General features: G+C 35.8%; 1 protein-coding gene across 1 annotated transcript in view; it reads left to right on the forward strand.

The window, feature by feature from the left end:
- LOC135197478 (G-protein coupled receptor GRL101-like) overlaps window positions 1–19,534 on the forward strand; it is a 367,490-nt gene extending 347,956 nt beyond the window's left edge. The window contains exons 24-26 of the mRNA XM_064224543.1: window positions 16,911–17,079; window positions 17,249–17,558; window positions 18,393–19,534. Of these exons, the coding sequence (XP_064080613.1) occupies window positions 16,911–17,079; window positions 17,249–17,558; window positions 18,393–18,564 (651 nt within the window). The 3' untranslated portion in view covers window positions 18,565–19,534. The remainder of the gene's footprint in view (window positions 1–16,910; window positions 17,080–17,248; window positions 17,559–18,392) is intronic.
- The last annotated feature ends 4,886 nt before the right edge of the window (window positions 19,535–24,420 follow it).

The following is a 24,420-nucleotide window of genomic DNA, read 5'->3' on the forward strand; positions in this document are numbered from 1 at the left end:
ATCATTCGTGGAAATTGCCAAGTTTCCTTTTATTTCATATATATATATTATTATATATTGCTACTTTCAAAATGCATGTTTTCCCCTCTTTGAAATGTCTTGTAGATTGTGTAACATTTTTTCAGATTCCTAGATAGCTTAGAATAGGATGTTTTAAAATGTGTGTTCAGATTTCGCATTAACGTCTTGTAAAAGAATATATATCTAACGTAAAGAGAGAGATCCTTGTCTTTTCAAAGCTGCAAATGTTTTAACTTTTATGTCGACACTGTAGATTAGAGAGTCTGCGAGATCCGTTTGCTTCCCTGCTCTGTTCAGCGCGTTTGATAATGAGCTCGACTCTTTTTTACGTGGTCATCAAAAACATGTCAATCTTAATTAATCGTTTACCCTCCGTTTCAATCGGGTACGTATCTGTTGAGCAGTCTTGTCTTGTACGTGTATGTATTTGCCCCCGAGTCCCACGTGGATGTTGCCACATTATGTGTGTAAGATTGCGTCAGATTTCAGAACTTCGAGAAGCTTTCGTGCCTAGAACGTTTGAGACATCTGCTCTGTCATTTCCATAAAGGAAGAGATTTTCATTCGATCTTAAGACCTCGAGGCAGTTAGATCTCCCTCTCTCTCTCGCTCTCTCTCTCTCTCACTCGACATCGAGATTAAATTAACGTAACGTAAATTTGGTCACTCATATTGTGAGAATTGTATATTTGATATTTCTTAGAATTTATTTAGTTTATTTAATTTCTTTTGTGGAATCTGAACAAACATTTCGTAACGGCGCCTTGTTTTTTATGAAAGTGTAATTTACAAGAGAAGAAAAGAAGTTGGTATACCAAAAAGGTAAAGTGTGTTATAATTTTTATTAGTTGCAACTAATAATTGTTAGGAACAGTGAATAACTAATAATGGATAGGGAGTGTGTTTAATTAATAATTGATAGGAACTGTTGTCTGTTACGAAGGTTTGGTAAAAACTGTTGGTTAGTGTTTTTGAATGAAAAAGATTACACTTTTACACATTGCTGATATTTTTTGTGTTTGTGTCTGTTCCATTGTTTGTGCATTTATTCATTTTCTTATTGAAGTGTGTCTTTTTGTTTTATATTTTCATTTGCATTCCACCATTTAATTGACTTAGTTATTTTCATTGCTTTATCATTGCACATTTAATTAAATTTAACACTTGTGAATTTATTGCATTTACTTAGAATTTCTTTTCAAGTTTTATTGTTGTTTAGCACTTGTAAATTAATTTCAAATTTTCAATTATTGCCTAATAACACTTTTGAATTTTGATTGAATTAATTTTCTTGAATTTGTGATAAATTAATTTGATTTAATTTACTTAATTTGATTTCAAGAATTAATTAAACTTTACTTTGTTTTCAAGTAACAGTAATTTTCCCTGATATTGTGAATTTCACTTATAAATTTTGAATTTAATAATAAATTTTGTATTTAAAATTTTTTATAAGTGTTTTCTTTAACTTACACCAGTATAAATATATATAATTATGACTATATTTATGATAGGTAGAGACATAGAGTGGTAATTGATTTGCTTTCCTTCAATTTAATTGAAGTGACTTAGAACCAGGAAAGTACTTAGACTTCTGAAATCAGGGAAATACTTAGAGTTTTAAAGTTGTTGATGGAGTGATGCCCTTTGATTAATTTAATTACTTACAAGATTACCTCACACCTGTTTTGATGAACTTAGTCTGATATTCTGCAATACTGGTAAGTGTTAAGGATCACTGTTGCCTTTAGAGTATTCAGTCGTTTAAACGTGTTTTATGAGGGTTCAGGTGTCTGGCTTTTGTGAGGTAATAATTGATAAATGGTAACCAGATACTTGGCACTTCGTAACATTGTTTAATGGTGCCCAGACCCGGGAAAGCAGATTTCATTATCACTCTAGAATATACCTGGTGGTGTTAGGAATGTATTGTTTTTTGTTAGGAGAGTGACCATATAATTTTGTTTTGCATTTATTGTATTGAATTGTAAATTGATAACTTAGAGGAAAATGGCTCAGTGTTTCAATGTTCAGGGAATTTTTAGTAGCTCCTTCCGTCCAAGTTTTTGTCTGAAACCACTCTGTCTAGAGCACAGTGGAGCGCTTTAGCAGAGGCATGTGGTGGTTATGTGTCCTACTAGTATGGTAAAGGCACAAATAAGATGTATTGCTAATGGAATCATTGATAACTCTGGTAGAATAACTGATGAAGATGAGTTAGAATTGGCTCAAGAGTTGTGTTGAATATAGCACGTGCTGATCTCATAAATAAGCAAGCAGAAAAGAAAGAGAAAAGTGATGCAGAGTTAGAGCTTAGACGCATTGAAGCAGAAGAGAATTTGATTAAGCTAAAAATGCTTGCTGAAAGAGAGAGAATGCAAGCTGAAAGAGAGAGAATGCAAGCTGAAAGAGAAAGAATAGACAGGGAAAAACAAGAAAGAAGAGAAAGAGAAGAAGAAAAAGCAGCAGAAGAGGAAAGAGAAAGAATAAAAGAGGAAAGAGAAATCGCAAGACATGAAAGGGAAATGGAATAATAAAAGCTAGATCCACCATTACCTGTAACACCGTCTAACCCTAACCAAGGTAATCAAGACCCTGTATTTGATGTAGTGAGAGTACAGAAGTTAATCCCTAAGTTTACTGAAGAAGCTCCAGATGAGTTTTTTGATCACTTTGAGAAAGTGGCTTCAGGTATGGGATGGCCAGAGGATAAATGGTCAGTTTGCTACAAAGTGTCTTGATTGGTAAAGGGAGAAGTGCTTATCTAGCCTTAACAGCTGATCAGTGTAAAAGACTACAAGGTACTTAAACACAGTGTGCTACAAGTTTACCAGATGACCCCAGAGTACTACAATGAGAGATTCAGAAATTTAAGAAAAGATGAGAAGGGAACCTTCTTAGATTATGCTTACAAAGTGAGAAGGTTGTTTCAAACGTTGGGTAGAAGCTGCTAAAGTTAAAAACTTTTGATGAGTTAGAAAGAGTTACTTGTTCTTGAACAGTATCTTTAAGGAATTTCCTGAACATTATAAGAGCCTATTTAAGAGAGAGAGAAGTGAAGAAACTTGACAAAGCCGCTACACTTAGTGAAGATTACAATATAATCAGTAGCAAACGTAATTACAATGTCAAGTACCAGAGTCAACAACGCCCAGGTTTTAAGTCTTATCCAAATAACAGGAACAAAATTTAATGGGAAACCTTCAAGTGATACTACTAAGAGTACACAAGGAAATACAGCTCAGCAAATTAATGTGAAATCCTCATCCAGTTTTTTCAAGACAGTTACAGAAAACCTAATGTTGTCTGTTTCAAGTGTGGAAGAGTAGGACACTACAGTCAAGAGTGTTACCGGAATCAACAGCAGTCAAAACCAGTTAGTCAAGTTGTGAAACAAAACTACGAAGAGCAGTGTGGGAAAGAATCAGACTCCAGAGAAGAATGAAACTAAACAAGCTGAATGTTTAGCAACCAGTGGAAATGTTACCTCAAGCAGTGAGTGGTTAAGCAGTGTGGAGGCTTTTAAGCCATATCTATGAGGGTATGCTGTCAACTCAAGAAGGAAGTATGCAGGTACCAGTCAAGATATTACGTGATACAGGGAGTAACCATAGTGTGGTAGTACGTGGTTCTCACCCTCAGTTGGAGAAGAGTCTCACAGGAGATTCAGTTATTTTGAAGGGTTATAGGAGGAGAGAAGTAACTCCTATATGCCGCTTACACCTGTCATGTGAATTGGTGACAGGGAATGTTGATTTTGCTGTAAAGGACTCACTAGCTGTGGAAGGTATACATGTTCTGTTGGGGAATGAAGTTTGTGGTGGTGGGTGCCATTTATTCCTTGTCCTGTAGTGACAGACAAACCATTGAGGATTAGTCATACAGAAAGAGTCTTGGAGAAGAATAACCCCCCCACCTGTTTCCTAGTTGGGAACTAATCCCGAAGAAGTATGAAGAGGACTACGACTGTAAGTGAAGAAACTGAGGATTTACACACCCAAGAAGGATCAAGTGAAGGATCTTTGTGCTTAGAAGAATTATTCCAGGGAAGTGAAGTTTCCCATAGTGCTGACCAAGAAAGAGATTTCCCAAGAAGATGATGAAGAAGACGACGACGAAGAAGAAGAACCTGATGTTCCTGAAGAGACTCCGAGTAGTCAAAGTGTTGCTGAAGACAGTAGTGGGGAAAACTACAGTAGCGAGTTAGCAGATATTGAGAATTCAACCTTTGAAGTTGGTTCAAGTGACAAGAGAGAAGCTGATGGACTTGCAGAAGAAGGATGCATCGTTAACTGATTTGTTCTTCAGAGTTGTTGATCGAGAAGAGAATGCAACAAACTCCTACCTGTTACTATCTGAAGGAAGGTTTGCTGATGAGGAAGTATAGACCTACAGATATACCAGGAGATGCTGAATGGGGCGAATATCATCAAATTTTTGATTCCATATCCATTGAGAAAGCAAGTGGTTGCAGTAGCTCATGAGTCTGGACATATGGGAATCAGGAAGACTGTGGAGAAGATCATGAAATATTTTTCTGGCCTGGACTTCACAGAGATGTTAGCAGGTTCTGTCGTGAGTGTCATACCTGCCAGATAGCTGGAAAACCGAATGAAACCATCAAGAAAGCCCCCCTACAACCTATAGAAGTTAGAGGAGAACCCTTTAGCAAAGTGATTATTGATATGGTTGGACCATTGCCGAAGACAAAGAAAGGAAATGAGTATTTGTTGACATTAATGTGTCCAGTGACAAGGTATCCAGAAAGCATCCCTGTTTTAGAAACATATCTGCCAAGATAGTTGCTGAGAAACTTGAGGAGTTTTTCTCAAAGTTTGGTATACCAGAAATAGTACAAAGTGACAGAGGAACAAACTTTACTTCAAAGTTATTCCAGGATGTGATGAATAGTTAGAGTGAAACAACAGTTATCCACTGGCTATCATCCAGAAACTCAAGGTGCCTTGGAAAGGTTCCACCAGACATTGAAAAGTATGCTGACAAAGTATTGTTCTGAGTCAGGAAGAGAATGGGATGTTTGGTTTTTACCATTAATGTTGTTTGAAGTTAGGAGTGCTTACCAAGAAAGTATGGGATGTTCACCTAATGAGATGATTTTTGGAAGAGAAGTTAGAGGACCGTTGAAGATTCTTGCAGAAAATTGGGAAGAAAATCAAGAGGAAAGCCAAGCAGAGTATGTGAAGAACTTAAGGAAGAGGTTGAAAGAGATTAGAAAAAATTCTCTTTAGAAAACTTGAAAATGAGTCCCACCCCAAAGAGAAATGGAAAAGGAGATTTGATGCTAAAGGCGTAAGCCCTAAGAAGTTTTTTTAGTGTTGGTCAACAAGTGTTAGTGTTCTTACCTGGTCAAGAGATTTCCCCTCACTAATAAATTTCAAGGTCCTTACAAGATAATTCAGAAGTTAAGTGATAGAACTTATGTGATTGAAACACCAGAAAGAAGAAGAAGACAAAGGAAGATACATGTGAACCTCTTGAAACCTATTTCTCAGAAACTAAAACTGAAACTGTGTCAGTAACCCAGACCACTTTATCTACAGAAGACGATGATGGCTACGAATTGGGAGCTGCAAGCAAGATGAATAATTCTTCATTTTGGAAAATTTGGAGGATAAACTGAAACATCTGAGTGTTGAACAAGGTGAAGACTTAAGTGACGTAATTAGAAGTTTTTCCAGAAAATTTTTTCAGATGTGCCTAGACCGTACTGATCTGACCAAGCATGAAATCAAGATTCAAGAAGATGGAAAACCTTTCAAGCAAAGAGCCTATCGCTTATCACCGTATCATCGAGATGTTTTGAAGAAAGAAGTTGAGTATTTGCTGCAACATGGATTAGCAGAACCCAGTTCAAGTCACTTCAGTTCTCCATGTGTGTTGGTGAAGAAACCAGATGGTTCATATTTAGGATGTGTACTGATTATAGGAAAGCTGAATTCTATCAGTGTGGCTGATAATTATCCTTTGTCTCTTATAGATCAGTTACTTGATAATATTGGGCAAGCCAAGTTTGTTTCCAAGATAGACTTGTTGAAAGGATATTATCAAATTCCCTTAGATGAGAATGCGAAGCTGCTGTCAGCTTTTATTACTCCTTTTGGACTATATCAGTATACTGTTCTGCCGTTTGGTCTGATGAATGCACCCGCAACATTTCAACGAGTGATGGATCAACTGTTAGGATCAATATGAAGGAGTAGGTGTATTAACCTAGTATGACATCGTGATTTACTCTACAACGTGGGAAGAACATCTGAAGATTCTGAAGAAAGTTTTCAAGAAACTACAAGAAGCAGGATTAACAGTCAACTTAGAGAAGAGTGAGTTTGGAAAGGCAACTGTACAGTATCTTGGGTTGGTTTGAAGTTGGGAAAGGCCTTCTTGCTCCAGTAAATGGCTAATGTAGAAGGTATCCGTAAGGCTACCCCACCTACTACCAGGAAACAGCTACAGAGATTTTTAGGCATGGCTGGTTTCTATCGTCGTTTTTGCCCAAATTTCTCAGCCGTAGTAGCTCCCTTGACAGACTTGACTAGTCCCAAAGCTAAGTTTATTTGGACTCCAGAGTGTCAAGAATCCTTTGAGAAGGTAAAAGCCATTTTAACTTCAAGACCAGTACTTCAAGCTCCAGACTTCGACAAGAAATTTGTGATACAAGTTGATGCGTCAGACTGTGGTGTTGGAGCTGTTCTACTTCAAGAAGATGAAAATAATATCTACCATCCTGTATGCTTCATGTCTACAAAATTAAAAGAAAAAACATCAGAAAGTATATTCGACAATTGAAAAGGAAACTTTAGCCTTAATCACCGCATTGAAAAAATTTGAAGTGTATGTGAATAGACCTAGGAATGAAGAAATTGTAGTGTTTTCTGATCACAATCCACTGTCATTTATCCAGAAAATGAAAAACCATAATCAAAGACTGACCAGGTGGTCTTTGTGCCTGCAACAGTATAACTTAAGAGTGCAGCACATAAGTGGCAAAAACAATGTAGTTTGCTGATTATTTATCTCGTTGCGAATCGTTGGATTCAACACCGTGATAAAAAATCTTCTGGGGGGAGGTATATTATATATTGCTACTTTCAAAATGCATGTTTTCCCCTCTTTGAAATGTCTTGTAGATTGTGTAACATTTTTTCAGATTCCTAAATAGCTTAGAATAGGATGTTTTAAAATGTGTGTTCAGATTTCGCATTAACGTCTTGTAAAAGAATATATATCTAACGTAAAGAGAGAGATCCTTGTCTTTTCAAAGCTGCAAATGTTTAACTTTTATGTCGACACTGTAGATTAGAGAGTCTGCGAGATCCGTTTGCTTCCCTGCTCTGTCAGCGCGTTTGATAATGAGCTCGACTCTTTTACGTGGTCATCAAAAACATGTCAATCTTAATTATCGTTTACCCTCCGTTTCAAATCGGGTACGTATCTGTTGAGCAGTCTTGTCTTGTACGTGTATGTATTTGCCGAGTCCCACGTGGATGTTGCACATTATGTGTGTAAGATTGCGTCAGATTTCAGAACTTTCGAGAAGCTTTCGTGCCTAGAACGTTTGAGACATCTGCTCTGTCATTTCCATAAAGGAAGAGATTTTCATTCGATCTTAAGACCTCGAGGCAGTTAGATCTCCCTCTCTCTCTCTCGCTCTCTCTCTCTCTCACTCGACATCGAGATTAAATTAACGTAACGTAAATTTGGTCACTCATATTGTGAGAATTGTATATTTGATATTTTTCTTAGAATTTATTTTTTAGTTTATTTAATTTCTTTTGTGGAATCTGAACAAACATTTCGTAACAGCGCCTTGTTTTTATGAAAGTGTAATTTAAACAAGAGAAGAAAAGAAGTTGGTATACAAAAAAGGTAAAGTGTGTTATATTTTTATTAGTTGCAACTAATAATTGTTAAGGAACAGTGAATAACTAATAATGGATAGGGAGTGTGTTTAATTAATAATTGATAGGAACTGTTGTCTGTTACGAAGGTTTGGTAAAAACTGTTGGTTAGTGTTTTTGAATGAAAAAGATTTACACTTTTACACATTGCTGATATTTTTTGTGTGTGTCTGTTCCATTGTTTGTGCATTTATTCATTTTCTTATTGAAGTGTGTCTTTTTGTTTTATATTTTCATTTGCATTCACCATTTAATTGACTTAGTTATTTTCATTGCTTTATCATTGCACATTTAATTAAATTTAACACTTGTGAATTGATTTGCATTTACTTAGAATTCTTTTCAAGTTTTATTGTTGTTTAGCACTTGTAAATTAATTTCAAATTTTCAAAATTATTGCCTAACACTTTTGAATTTTGATTGAATTAATTTTCTTGAATTTGTGATAAATTAATTTTGATTTAATTTTACTTAATTTGATTCAAGAATTAATTAAACTTTACTTTGTTTTCAAGTAACAGTAATTTTCCCTGATATTGTGAATTGTTTCACCTTAATTAAATTTTGAATTTAATATAAAATTTTTTGTTATTTTAAAAATTTTTATAAGTGTTTTCTTTTATCTTACACCAGTATAATAATATATAATTATGACTATATTTATGATAGGTAGAGACATAGAGTGGTAATTGATTTGCTTTCCTTCAATTTAATTGAAGTGACTTAGAACCAGGAAAGTACTTAGACTTCTGAATCAGGGAAATACTTAGAGTTTAAAGTTGTTGATGGAGTGATGCCCTTTGATTAATTTAATTACTTACAAGATTACCTCACACCTGTTTTTGATGAACTTAGTCTGATATTCTGCAATACTGGTAAGTGTTAAGGGATCACTGTTGCCTTTAGAGTATTCAGTCGTTTAAACGTGTTATGAGGGTTCAGGTGTCTGGCTTTTGTGAGGTAATAATTGATAAATGGTAACCAGATACTTGGCACTTCGTAACATTGTTTAATGGTGCCCAGACCCCGGGAAAGCAGATTTCATTATCACATCTAGAATATACTGGTGGTGTTAGGAATGTATTTTTGTTAGGAGAGTGACATATAATTTTGTTTTGCATTTATTGTATTGAATTGTAAATTGATAACTTAGAGGAAAATGGCTCAGTTCAATGTTCAGGAATTTTTAGCAGCTCCTTCCGTCCAAGTTTTGTCTGAAACACTCTGTCTAGAGCACAGTGGAGCGCTTTAGCAGAGGCATGTGGTGGTTATGTGTCTACTAGTATGGTAAAGGCACAAATAAGATGTATTGCTATGGAATCATTGATAAACTCTGGTAGAATAAACTGATGAAGATGAGTTAGAATTGGCTCAAGAGTTGTTGAATGTAGCACGTGCTGATCTCATAAATAAGCAAGCAGAAAAGAAAGAGAAAGTGATGCAGAGTTAGAGCTTAGACGCATTGAAGCAGAAGAGAATTGATTAAGCTAAAAATGCTTGCTGAAAGAGAGAGAATGCAAGCTGAAAGAGAGAGAATGCAAGCTGAAAGAGAAAAGAATAGACAGGGAAAAAACAAGAAAGAAGAGAAAGAGAAGAAGAAAAAGCAGCAGAAGAGGAAAGAGAAAGAATAAAAGAGGAAAGAGAAATCGCAAGACATGAAAGGGAAATGGAATTAATAAGAAAAGCTAGATCCACATTACCTGTAACACCGTCTAACCCTAACCAAGGTAATCAAGACCCTGTATTTGATGTAGTGAGAGTACAGAAGTTAATCCCTAAGTTTACTGAAGAAGCTCCAGATGAGTTTTTTTGATCACTTTGAGAAAGTGGCTTCAGGTATGGGATGGCCAGAGGATAAATGGTCAGTTTTGCTACAAAGTGTCTTGATTGGTAAAGGGAGAAGTGCTTATCTAGCCTTAACAGCTGATCAGTGTAAAGACTACAAGGTACTTAAACACAGTGTGCTACAAGTTTACCAGATGACCCCAGAGTACTACAATGAGAGATTCAGAAATTTAAGAAAAGATGAGAAGGGAACCTTCTTAGATTATGCTTACAAAGTGAGAAGGTGTTTCAAACGTTGGGTAGAAGCTGCTAAGTTAAAACTTTTGATGAGTTAGAAGAGTTACTTGTTCTTGAACAGTATCTTAAGGGAATTCCTGAACATATAAGAGCCTATTTAAGAGAGAGAGAAGTGAAGAACTTGACAAAGCCGCTACACTTAGTGAAGATTACAATATAATCAGTAGCAAACGTAATTACAATGTCAAGTACCAGAGTCAACAACGCCCAGGTTTTAAGTCTTATCCAAATAACAGGAACAAATTTAATGGGAAACCTCAAGTGATACTACTAGAGTACCACAAGGAAATACAGCTCAGCAAATAATGTGAAATCCTCATCCAGTTTTTCAAGACAGTTACAGAAACCTAATGTTGTCTGTTTCAAGTGTGGAAGAGTAGGACACTACAGTCAAGAGTGTTACCACCGGAATCAACAGCAGTCAAAACCAGTTAGTCAAGTTGTGAAACAAACTACGAAGAGCAGTGTGGGAAAGAGAAAGAATCAGACTCCAGAGAAGAATGAAACTAAACAAGCTGAATGTTTAGCAACCAGTGGAAATGTTACCTCAAGCAGTGAGTGGTTAAGCAGTGTGGAGGCTTTTAAGCCATATATCTATGAGGGTATGCTGTCAACTCAAGAAGGAAGTATGCAGGTACCAGTCAAGATATTACGTGATACAGGGAGTAACCATAGTGTGGTAGTACGTGGTTCTCACCCTCAGTTGGAGAAGAGTCTCACAGGAGATTCAGTTATTTTTTGCAGGGTATAGGAGGAGAGTAACTCCTATATGCCGCTTACACCTGTCATGTGAATTGGTGACAGGGAATGTGATTTTGCTGTAAAGGACTCACTAGCTGTGGAAGGTATACATGTTCTGTTTGGGGATGAAGTTGGTGGTGTGCCATTTATTCCTTGTCCTGTAGTGACAGACAAACCATTGAGGATTAGTCCTACAGAAGAGTTGGAGAAGAATAACCCCCACCTGTTTCCTAGTTGTGTAACTACCAGAAGTATGAAGAGGACTACGACTGTAAGTGAAGAAACTGAGGATTTACACACCCAAGAAGGATCAAGTGAAGGATCTTTGTGCTTAGAAGAATTATTCCAGGGAAGTGAAGTTTCCCATAGTGCTGACCAAGAAGAGATTTCCCAAGAAGATGATGAAGAAGACGACGACGAAGAAGAAGAACCTGATGTTCCTGAAGAGACTCCGAGTAGTCAAAGTGTTGCTGAAGACAGTAGTGAAACTACAGTAGCTGAGTTAGCAGATATTGAGAATTCAACCTTTGAAGTTGGTCAAGTGACAAGAGAGAAGCTGATGGACTTGCAGAAGAAGGATGCATCGTTAACTGATTTGTTCTTCAGAGTTGTTGATCGAGAAGAGATGCAACAAACTCCTACCTGTTACTATCTGAAGGAAGGTTTGCTGATGAGGAAGTATAGACTACAGATATACCAGGAGATGCTGAATGGGGCGAATATCATCAAATTTTGATTCCATATCCATTGAGAAAGCAAGTGGTTGCAGTAGCTCATGAGTCTGGACATATGGGAATCAGGAAGACTGTGGAGAAGATCATGAAATATTTTTTCTGGCCTGGACTTCACAGAGATGTTAGCAGGTTCTGTCGTGAGTGTCATACCTGCCAGATAGCTGGAAAACCGAATGAACCCAATCAAGAAAAGCCCCCCTACAACCTATAGAAGTTTGTTAGAGGAGAACCCTTTAGCAAAGTGATTATTGATATGGTTGGACCATTGCCGAAGACAAAGAAAGGAAATGAGTATTTGTTGACATTAATGTGTCCAGTGACAAGGTATCCAGAAGCAATCCCTGTTAGAAACATATCTGCCAAGATAGTTGCTGAGAAACTTGAGGAGTTTTTCTCAAAGTTTGGTATACCAGAAATAGTACAAAGTGACAGAGGAACAAACTTTACTTCAAAGTTATTCCAGGATGTGATGAATTTGTTAGGAGTGAAACAACAGTTATCCACTGCCTATCATCCAGAAACTCAAGGTGCCTTGGAAAGGTTACCACCAGACATTGAAAAGATGCTGACAAAGTATTGTTCTGAGTCAGGAAGAGAATGGGATGTTGGTTTACCATTAATGTTGTTTGAAGTTAGGAGTGCTTACCAAGAAAGTATGGGATGTTCACCTAATGAGATGATTTTTGGAAGAGAAGTTAGAGGACCGTTGAAGATTCTTGCAGAAAATTGGGAAGAAAATCAAGAGGAAAGCCAAGCAGAGTATGTGAAGAACTTAAGGAAGAGGTTGAAAAGAGATTAGAAAATTCTCTTTAGAAAAACTTGAAAATGAGTCAAGAGAAAATGAAAAGGAGATTTGATGCTAAAAGGCTAAGCTAAGAAGTTTTAGTGTTGGTCAACAAGTGTTAGTGTTCTTACCTGTCAAGAGATTTCCCCTCACTAATAAATTTCAAGGTCCTTACAAGATAATTCAGAAGTTAAGTGATAGAACTTATGTGATTGAAACACCAGAAAGAAGAAGAAGACAAAGGAAGATACATGTGAACCTCTTGAAACCTTATTTCTCAGAAACTAAAACTGAAACTGTGTCAGTAACCCACGACAACTTTATCTACAGAAGACGATGATGGCTACGAATTGGGAGCTGCAAGCAAGATGAATAATTCTTCAATTTTGGAAAATTTGGAGGATAAACTGAAACATCTGAGTGTTGAACAAGGTGAAGACTTAAGTGACGTAATTAGAAGAAGTTTTCCAGAAATTTTTTCAGATGTGCAACTAGACGTACTGATCTGACCAAGCATGAAATCAAGATTCAAGAAGATGGAAAACCTTTCAAGCAAAGAGCCTATCGCTTATCACCGTATCATCGAGATGTTTTGAAGAAAGAAGTTGAGTATTTGCTGCAACATGGATTAGCAGACCCAGTTCGTCACTTCAGTTCTCCATGTGTGTTGGTGAAGAAACCAGATGGTTCATTTAGGATGTGTACTGATTATAGGAAGCTGAATTCTATCAGTGTGGCTGATAATTATCCTTTGTCTCTTATAGATCAGTTACTTGATAATATTGGGCAAGCCAAGTTTGTTTCCAAGATAGACTTGTTGAAAGGATATTATCAAATTCCCTTAGATGAGAATGCGAAGCTGCTGTCAGCTTTTATTACTCCTTTTGGGACTATATCAGTATACTGTTCTGCCGTTTGGTCTGATGAATGCACCCGCAACATTTCAACGAGTGATGGATCAACTGCTAGGATCAATAGGAGGAGTAGGTGTATACCTAGATGACATCGTGACTTACTCTACAACGTGGGAAGAACATCTGAAGATTCTGAAGAAAGTTTTCAAGAAACTACAAGAAGCAGGAATAACAGTCAACTTAGAGAAGAGTGAGTTTGGAAAGGCAACTGTACAGTATCTTGGGTTTGAAGTTGGGGAAAGGCCTTCTTGCTCCAGTAATGCTAATGTAGAAGGTATCCGTAAGGCTACCCCACCTACTACCAGGAAACCGCTACAGAGATTTTTAGGCATGGCTGGTTTCTATCGTCATTTTTGCCCAAATTTCTCAGCCGTAGTAGCTCCCTTGACAGACTTGACTAGTCCCAAAGCTAAATTTATTTGGACTCCAGAGTGTCAAGAATCCTTTGAGAGGTTAAAAGCCATTTTAACTTCAAGACCTAGAACGTTTTGAGACATCTGCTCTGTCATTTCCATAAAGGAAGAGATTTTCATTCGATCTTAAGACCTCGAGGCAGTTAGATCTCCCTCTCTCTCTCTCGCTCTCTCTCTCTCTCACTCGACATCGAGATTAAATTAACGTAACGTAAATTTGGTCACTCATATTGTGAGAATTGTATATTTGATATTTCTTAGAATTTATTTAGTTTATTTAATTTCTTTTGTGGAAATCTGAACAAACATTTCGTAACGGCGCCTTGTTTTTTTTATGAAAGTGTAATTTACAAGAGAAGAAAAGAAGTTGGTATACCAAAAAAGGTAAAGTGTGTTATATTTTTATTAGTTGCAACTAATAATTGTTAGGAACAGTGAATAACTAATAATGGATAGGGAGTGTGTTTAATTAATAATTGATAGGAACTGTTGTCTGTTACGAAGGTTTGGTAAAAACTGTTGGTTAGTGTTTTTGAATGAAAAAGATTTACACTTTTTACACATTGCTGATATTTTTTGTGTTTGTCTGTTCCATTGTTTGTGCATTTATTTCATTTTCTTATTGAAGTGTGTCTTTTTGTTTTATATTTTCATTTGCATTCACCATTTAATTGACTTAGTTTATTTTCATTGCTTTATCATTGCACATTTAATTAAATTTAACACTTGTGAATTTATTTGCATTTACTTAGAATTCTTTTCAAGTTTTATTGTTGTTTAGCACTTGTAAATTAATTTCAAATTTTCAATTATTGCCTAACACTTTTGAATTTTGATTGAATTAATTTTCTTGAATTTTGTGATAAATTAATTTTGATTTAATTTTACTTAATTTGATTCAAGAATTAATTAAACTTTACTTTGTTTTTCAAGTAACAGTAATTTTCCCTGATATTTGGTTTTTTTTTGAAATTTTCACTTATAAATTTTGAATTTAATAATAAAATAAATTTTTGTATTTAAAATTTTTATAAGTGTTTTCTTTATCTTACACAGTATATATATATAATTATGACTATATTTATGATAGGTAGAGACATAGAGTGGTAATTGATTTGCTTTCCTTCAATTTAATTGAAGTGACTTAGAACCAGGAAAGTACTTAGACTTCTGAAATCAGGGAAATACATAGAGTTTTAAAGTTGTTGATGGAGTGATGCCCTTTGATTAATTTAATTACTTACGAGATTACCTCACACCTGTTTTGATGAACTTAGTCTGATATTCTGCAATACTGGTAAGTGTTAAGGGATCACTGTTGCCTTTAGAGTATTCAGTCGTTTAAACGTGTTATGAGGGTTCAGGTGTCTGGCTTTTGTGAGGTAATAATTGACAAATGGTAACCAGATACTTGGCACTTCGTAACAATATATATATATATATATATATATATATATATATATATATATATATATATATATATATATAAAGTAGATGCACGTTACTTCAGTATATAAGCGAATTATGGCATGAAAATAGCAGGCAGAAGGTCTGGACTAAGTGCTTTATCGTATTTACTCACGCATTGTACTAACTTTCTGCTTGTCATTTGCCTGTGGTATTCACTTTATATATATATATATCTATATATATATATATATATATATATATATATATAAATAAAGTATAAAAGGCCCATGAAAACACTCTAGTTTAAAGCTAGGACTATATTTCGGTGGACTATCTTCCTCCCTTATCAAGTAGTGAATGACAGTAGTTGCATTAGTGAAATATATAGTGGGAGATATGCTCATAGGTAGGGTGGGTGACCGGGGTCACCACTAAGTCGATTTTGGTTCTGTTAATTGTCTTAATCCTCTTCATCGTTGCCTTAATTAAGGAAGATATTATTTATATGGTCAGTCCCAGGTTCCTTGAGAAAGGTTAATCCTGTTAACTTGTTTTTTTCAGTGCAGATTCTACCATCTGGCATTTGTAACAGCAGCTGCTCTTGTATAAAATTCGGGATGAGTTTCCAATCCATGGATTGGAACTTGTCCCGAATTTCATACATTTGAAAAAGACAGTTCTGCTTTGCATACATATATATATATATATATATATATATATATATATATATATATATATATATATATATATATATATACTATCTGCAGTATGACCCTCAAACATCAATTCAGGAATGCCAAAGACACGTGGATGTTTAAAAGATATATTCATTAAGAAACGTTTCGCACATGACTATGTGCATCACAGTCCTGAAAATGACAATAATAACATTAAAAATACTACAAATACACAGGATTCTTAAAATGACAATTAAAAACATTAAAAGAACAAAAAAAGAAGCAAAGTAAAAACAACTGCTGTTACACCAACCTTCAGGTACAAAGAAAGAAGATAGAATGACCAAAGAAGGAACAAGAACCTCCAAAGACAACTATGCCAGATATAGTTGAGCAGAGGAGCAGCCACCGTTTAAAGATGGAACAAGTCTTTTAATATATAATGACTCTAAGGTAGTCAGATAATCTGCATCCTTAGAATACCCTAATATGGAGAAGTGCTGCTTCTTGACCTCAATTTTACAATTGATATAAAATATAAAATATAAAAAATCATGCTATCAATTGTAAATTTGAGGTCAAGAAGCAGCACTTCTCCATATTAGGGTATTCAAAGGATGCAGATTATCTGACTACCTTAGAGCCATTATATATTAAAAGACTTGTTTCATCTTTAAACGGTGGCTGCTCCTCTGCTCAACTGTATCTGGCATAGTCGTCTTTGGAGGTTCTTGTTCCTTTTTGGTCATTCTATCTTTTTTCTTTGTATCTGAAGGTTGGTGTAACAGCAGTTATTTTTACTTTGCTTCTTTTTTTGTTCTTTTAATGTTTTTAATTGTCATTTTAAGAATCCTGTGTATTTGTAGTATTTTTAATGTTATTATTTTGTCATTTTTCAGACTGATGACTATGTGCGAAACGTTTCTTAATGAATATATCTTTTAAAACATCCATGTGTCTTCGGCATTCCTGAATTGATATATATAATATATATATATATATATATATATATATATATATATATATGATATATATTATATAGATATATATATATATATATATATATATATATATATATAATATATACAGTATTTGCGCTGGTTTTGTAGTATGTCAACGGGTTATTTAATTGTAAATAAATAGCAATGCCTGGGGGATCGGATGAAGTTAATGAATATGTAACTATATTTTTTTTCATTCTATCTTCCCACGTAGGTCTTTGCCTGGGTTGCGGTATTTGTCCTGCCTCTCAATGCTGCCATCAACCCGCTTCTCTATACGCTTTCAACTGCCCCGTTTCTTGGAAAAGCAAGAGAAAGGGTCATGGATCTGAGACATTCCGTCAAGCGATCTGTCAATCGCCGAACACTCTCTAACAGTACGGGTACGTTAATCAGAGAGAGAGAGAGAGAGAGAGAGAGAAAGAGAGAGAGATTAAAGTGCTCTGTAAATCACATAATTCTCATTTTACTCTGGATAGAATAGATCATTAGTCGATAACACACCCAAGGATGTCAATTTTTCCAGAGATATACATTTTCCTTTCGCTACAGGTATCACAGCTGCTTGCGAAATGACCCTAGTCATGAGACCGGGAGACGTCACCCCCCACACGACCATCACCCACTCTCCTCTCTCCCACTCCCACTGCCAGTCGCCCTCGTCATCACCTTCCAGCAACTGCCTTCGCAGCTGCACGCACGCTCAGCGGAACCACATCAACATCGGTTCGTCGCCTTATCTCAACAACATCCATCACAACAACCTGAACGATCACCACGGGGTCAACTACCTCGTCCGGGCTAAATTCACCAAGAATAATCGTCAGTCCTACCATCGGTCGGAAGGGGCCCTCTTGTTGTCGTAAGTTATTAAAATACCTTTTTATTATACAGAAAATTCCGTGAATGGAAATACCAGTCATTCGCCAGGAAAAAAAATCTGAAAATGATACAAGAAACGGAAAATACACAACGTTAAATGAGGACGCACTTAATTGGAAAGGCAATTTGTGAAGTATTTCTGTAACCAGCTGGGCGAATATTGCATTTGAGATTTTTTTATTCGTTATTTATTTATTGCTGTATCTTTAATTACATTTATAATGATTCCACTGATTCCTTTTCACCATCCCAAGTAATGATGCTAAACTAATTTATTTATTTAGCACCATCAATTGATACAATGAATCTTTATTAGCTGATTTTTACCTTTCTAGATACCTTCTGCTATATTGTATGCTTTTTATTTGTTATTTTACGTCTCCATTATTAATTTCCGACATTATTTTTTTATTTATTGATTTTAATGAACTCTCATCATGAAAGGGTTTTATAAATTATATTCATTACTGAGCTAAAAAGTAAACGAATATTACTTTTCCGTGTCCTTCATATGCCTCTCGTTCGTTATGTAAGTGTATTTGTCAGTATACTGGTCTAGAATTTCATGTGTGTTGCAAAACGCTATTCTTCATTTGATACTTCGTAAATATCGTTTTTTGTAACATTTTCCGTACATCCTTAGATTTAGTCTGCTTTGCAACATTTTGTCCAGTATATTCTTAAGTTTTTCCTTTGTGAGATAACTTTTTCTGCTTCTCTTTCCAGTATTTATTATGTGACGCCTCCCATTTGCAGCGTCTCTTTTGAAAATTTCATGTCTGTAACATGACCAGATTTTCTTCCTCATTCACAGCGACCGTTCGGTGACTGACCCCCGCAGCGAAGACGACAGCCTCGATAGCTTGGCTACCCAGGGGGAGATTATTCCTCTTTGTGACCTGACCTCTGACCCAGGGTCACCCTCCCTCCCTCGCCAACTTTCCCGGAGGAAAACGCACCGACCCCATCATCAGTTGTATGATTGATGCTTGATTAGATGTTTCCTCGTTTCATTCGTCCCTGTCATCACATGAAATCATTTCATCACCAAATTTTATACAATACGCTTCCATGCTCGTGTTTTGACAGATTAGCTAGTCTTTATTTTCAAAGTTCTTGTGCAGAAAGATAGGTAGGAGTTTTTGTTTGTTGGTGACACTTTCTTCCTAAAGGAAGATTTTGATATATCTAAACCGTAAATGTTCCCGTTAACGCGATCTTCGAAGATGTTTTGTCTGATCAAGTGACCATCAATAATGGAAATTACATTTTACCTTTTGTGAGGATTTTCATTTGCCCACCAATCTTCAATGTGGGCATTGTTTTACTCCCCTTACTGGTAAATGTAACTTCATCAGTGATTAAATCGAATCTAAAAGCTGAGAATGATCATGCAACCACATTCAACTCAGGCTGTCAGAATCTCCTTCTTGAAGATGTTGAACTTTGTGGTGATGGTACAGAAGAGGCCCTTTACTTCTCAGTACTCTCCATGCTTTCCTGTGCCAGACTCCGAGTCAAAAAGAAATTCTTGTACTAATGTCGGAGCTGTGATGCAGTGTCAAGAATCTCTCTTGCCTTCCCATGCTCCCCTTATCCTTCCCACTGTTGCAGTTATTCCCAGGAAAGATCCTCTCTCATGAAGGTGTTGAAAAACAGACTAGAATGTTCTTATGCCGGGAGGTCTTCTGTTTGGATACTTTCTGCTGTATTCTTGCACAAGCGCATGCGCACCTCAGTTACATAAACCTTAAACATCATACCCGCATATTACACATTACTGAAACGATGCATTTTTTCCAGTTTCTTCCTCTCAGAATGAATCGGGAATTTGAAACTCATTATCTGGACACACCCACTATTTTTCTTTTGGTAAAGCGAGACTGTTGATACTTCTGTTTGAGAGTGACAAGTAAGTAACTGATCAGCCGATTACTATGGTAACCTCTCTCTCTCTCTCTCTCTCTCTCTCTCTCTCTCCGTATCCCTGACTACTCAAGACATCCCGTACGCATAATAACGACATGCTCGGGCAATCTCATCCCGGAAAAACTGACGTAGGGATGACGTCATTCTCTTTTTCCCAATCATCGGAGGAGGACGAATGATTTTGAAAAAGTTTCATGTATTTCGGAAAAGAAGTATTCAAATGAATTTATTTCTTTTATCCTAGGTCGATAAAGTATTTGGCTTTAGTATCAGTATCCATGCATAAATAAATTGGTACGTCGGGATTATTCTTTTTACTCTTGCAATCAACGGTATAGCTATCATATCGATGTCCTGTAGATCAGCAGTTCCCAACCCATTTAGTAACATTTGTGATGGTACATTAGGTCTGCAGCAAATGGGTCATATAATCCAAACACTGCAATTGCTACTCGAGTCATTCTCTCTCTCTCTTCTCTTCATCTCCCAAAAACACTGGATGTCTCTTAAACGTGTGCCATGATGATTTCTGGGTTATTCTGAAAAGCTTTCCATACTTACGATTAGGGTGTATTTCATCAGCTGGTTTTCCACACCAAACACAATGATCTTTGTCATATAGTGAAGGATCTGGCATAGGGCATAGATGACCGTAGCTTTTTTCTTGGAATTGGACCAATGCCGTCATCAGAGCCTGAAAATAAGATAAATATTTTGATCAATTGCAACGGAAATAGTAATTAGATTCACTCAAGTGTTAAGATAATAACTTAGGTATAGATAAATGCCAAGCCAAATTGTGATTTGATTTTTACAGTAGTTTCGGATATAAAGTTTACCTTCATTTGAGGCTGAACTGCATTGCTTCTGAGCCTTCTGTTGTTTTTCATTACGATTCACTGCCTGTTTAAGTGTTCTAAGTGAAGATATTGATGTTTAACAAGGACTGCGTATGTACTTTATTTTGTAGGACCTGCGTCCCTATCAGTTGACATGTAGAGGTCGCCATACTTATCAAGTCTATCCCACTTTTCAGATTTAGTGCGTCCCACTTTTCGTTTCCAATGGTTTCTTTTAAACTGCAATTCTGGCCACAGGCTATACACTTAGGTTGATTACTCATGATGTTCCAGGAAACGTGACTTGCTCTATCAATTCCTTCATCAGTTCAACGATACCATTTATGCAACAGACTCAGTCTGAAAGTAAAATCATAGAGATAGAATCTATGACTGTAATATTGTTATTATTATTTCTGACCACCTTTGCTAATAATGATGCATTTCCTATACAAATATCCTAAAACCTTGACACCGAAGGCTCATATTCATATCCTAGTTTCATCATAACGAAAACGTTACCGAAATGGATTTTGTGGCGGTCATATTGGATTTTATGTACTAGGGAATGTCAGAATGTAAAATTTTATTGCAGAAATTAATTCCTTGGCCCAAAAAAACCATTATATGAATGTTTCATTTGCCGCCATTTTGAAAAAGTGCCGCCAAAAATTTTCGCCACACTTTTTGGAGGTACATGGTGGCCAAATTTTTTATTTAACCCCCAAATATGACAAAACCACCAAGAAACTTAGTTCTGGACTCCACGGCCACGGGACCTAGGGATATGACCCAACCATACTAGTATGCGTACTATCACTGAGTATGTTTTCCTTTCCTGTGATCAATAATTCAGTCTCGAATTCATTGTTTTAAATAAACATGATATATACATAATCACATATTATATCTAGGCACTTATCTTATCAAAACGGTGAGAAGAAAAGAGAGAGAGAATGATTTACTTGTAGTGGCAAATATTCTTGGGTTTTTTCTAGTAAGACTTGATGTTTAACCCCATTCATAAAGGAAGTTTATAAGTGAGAAAGAACGATAGAGAGAAAGAGACTGCAAGCATGAATTATCTTGCAATAGTTAAAAACCTCATAGAGATTTCACCAAAATTGATTGAGTGATGCCAAGAGATAGAGAGAGTTTGGTGGAGATGGTTGCGCGATGTTGATAGACCATGGTTGGTGCGTATGGTGGTGATGTTGCCAAATTCATTTCGACCTCATTGAAACCAACTTTACAACAAAATATCATAGAAGAAACGAACGAATAAATGAGAAAATTTGCATTTGAGGGAATTAATAAAAATGGAAATACCGTGGATGATCTATATCTGGCTCAGACCAATAGCAGATACTACGCATGCGCAGATGGGGGACGTGGTTCGCGACTGCAGAAAGCAGATTTCTACTTATAGAAATTACCGATGTAAGTTTTCAATGTTGATTTTGACCAGGTAATTAACAACCGATGTAGGTTTTCAATGTTAATTTTATTCAGATATTTAACAATTATGATAATAGTTATCATGAATTATGATTAAAAATCACGTAAATATTGATAAAAAATGAATGTTAAAGAATTTATTGCTGCCTAAAAGAAAATCTGGAGCAATCAGATGAAACATTACCACTTACCCATAAAGCACTTGAAGTAAGCCGCCTGATGTAATTGTTAAAGACAAACATTTCATTCAATTTGCCTGTGTTTGATGTATGTTACGGGGGGTGGGGGGGATAGGTTTGATTTTGAGTTATAACCTTCCTGGGGTCACGGAAGGGCAGTGTGCCAAATTTTGTCTGGGTCTGTCAAGCGGTTTGGATTTGTGTAGTGGACAAACATACAAACATTCACGTTTATATATACATATATATATTAGCATAGTATTTAATATGTATGTATGTATATATGTATATATTAGATGTGTAGTACACTGTATATTTAGTAATGGCTAAAACTTCAAAGGGTTTTTTAAAATAAAGAATCGTAAAACTTTTTTTTGATCAAATGGATATTGAATAATATCAGGGAGTAGAATTCACCTGGTATTTTTATACTTCAGAATCAGTATTAATGTGGAATATGTTCTGCACCATATGCTAAAGTAATAGTTATTTTCCAGCGACTAATTTTAGTTCTTTTGATAGTGCCTACCCATAAGCTCAGTCATTACATAAGCGCTGGAAATGTTAACTACATTATTTTATGCCCCAGTTGACATTTAGAGACGTCATCGGACTGTCGTGTGATACCGTTTTTTGATATAATGGAGCACGAAATTGATACGCTCACAGTTCATGGTTCTAAATCATTATTATCATGGTTCTAAATCATTATTATTTTTAGAACAAAGCCGGATATTAAAGGACGCTTTAATTATCTAGCCATGATAATTTCGAAATGATTTCCGAGCGTATAACCTCATTTTGTGCCCCCCCCCGCCCCCCCCCCCCCCCCCCCCCATCCCTACACACCCCCTTAACCATCCCATCTTCCTTCGTCATGATCGAATATGGAAGTGACATGGGAGAATTAATGCTCACACAATAACGATGTTGCTTTCCCCCGATATCTGCTTTTCACTTTCACTGCGATCGGATTTTTTCTTTATATATATATATATATATATATATATATATATATATATATATATATATATATAATCTTGAATAGTCCAGCATCTTCCACCTGTGTTCGTGTATTTCTTGATTTCCCTGAGACAAGTAATCACTTTGCTGCATGTACACACACACACACACACACACACACACACACACACACACACACACACACACACATACACATATATATATATATATATATATATATATATATATATATATATATATATATATACAGAGAGAGAGAGAGAGAGAGAGATGTTTATATTCATTTTTTATTCACAAAGCTGTGTTTAATTAAAAGGCTTATCAAAAAAATGAGTTAGCTGTTTTTTACACGAGAGAAAACTTAATTTTCTGTGAGTGCAGAACCCAAAATCCCCCCAAAATTTAATTGACAATGATGATGGTCTTCCGTGCCCAACACCCCCTAACCCCCCATCCGTCCTCATTGCTATATTAAAATTATAACACGCAATTTTCTATGCATTCTTTTCATCGCTGCGAAATAAACTACACCCTCATGGTGGACAGAATTCCTTTGCGGTCACTTAAAGAAAACCACACCATCCACCATATTTGGATATTTGCGCCCATGCTTAGCTTTATTTGCATAACAAATACTTTCTCATGAAATTAATTTTTCCTCATTAACCCATTGTTGAATTAATGTAGAATCTCTTTAGCTAACAATAACTGTGCCAGATTTTTTTGTTTTAGTTTTTTTTTTTTAAATAACGAGATAAAACTGTTTGAAAAACTATGGTTTTTGACAAATCAAAAACCCTTCTAAATCTTCTCCTTCTATCCTCTCTCTCTCTCGCTCTCTCTCGTTTCCCTCTCTCTCTCTCTCTCTCTCTTAATATGCGAGTAGTATATATATATATAGCATATATATATATATATACATTATATATATATATATATATATATATAGATATATATATATATATATATATATATATACATATATATATATACATATATATATATTATATAATATATTATATTGTTACAGCCTCTGAGAGAGGTCCGCTTCAGGTTCGATATGAAATAATAAGAAAAAAATATTTCAACACAAACAGGGGATACAAATATAGAAAGAAACACTAACACAACAAAGGTTTATTTACAAGCTTACTAACATAGGTAAATGCAGAATGGTATCTCCTATTTACATAAAAAGTATATCTTAGTTTTACCAGACCACTGAGCTGATTAACAGCTCTCCTAGGGCTGGCCCGAAGGATTAGATATTTTTACGTGACTAGGAATCAATTGATTACCTAGCAACGGGACCTACAGCTTATTGTGGGATCCGAACCACATTATATCGAGAAAGGTATTTCTATCACCAGAAATAATTCCTCTGGTTCCGCGTTGGCCGGGCCGAGAATCGAACTCGGACCACCGAATTAGTAGTCCTATTTACATAAAATAA

Source organism: Macrobrachium nipponense, chromosome 21 (assembly GCF_015104395.2).
Source record: "Macrobrachium nipponense isolate FS-2020 chromosome 21, ASM1510439v2, whole genome shotgun sequence".
NCBI lineage: Eukaryota > Metazoa > Arthropoda > Malacostraca > Decapoda > Palaemonidae > Macrobrachium > Macrobrachium nipponense.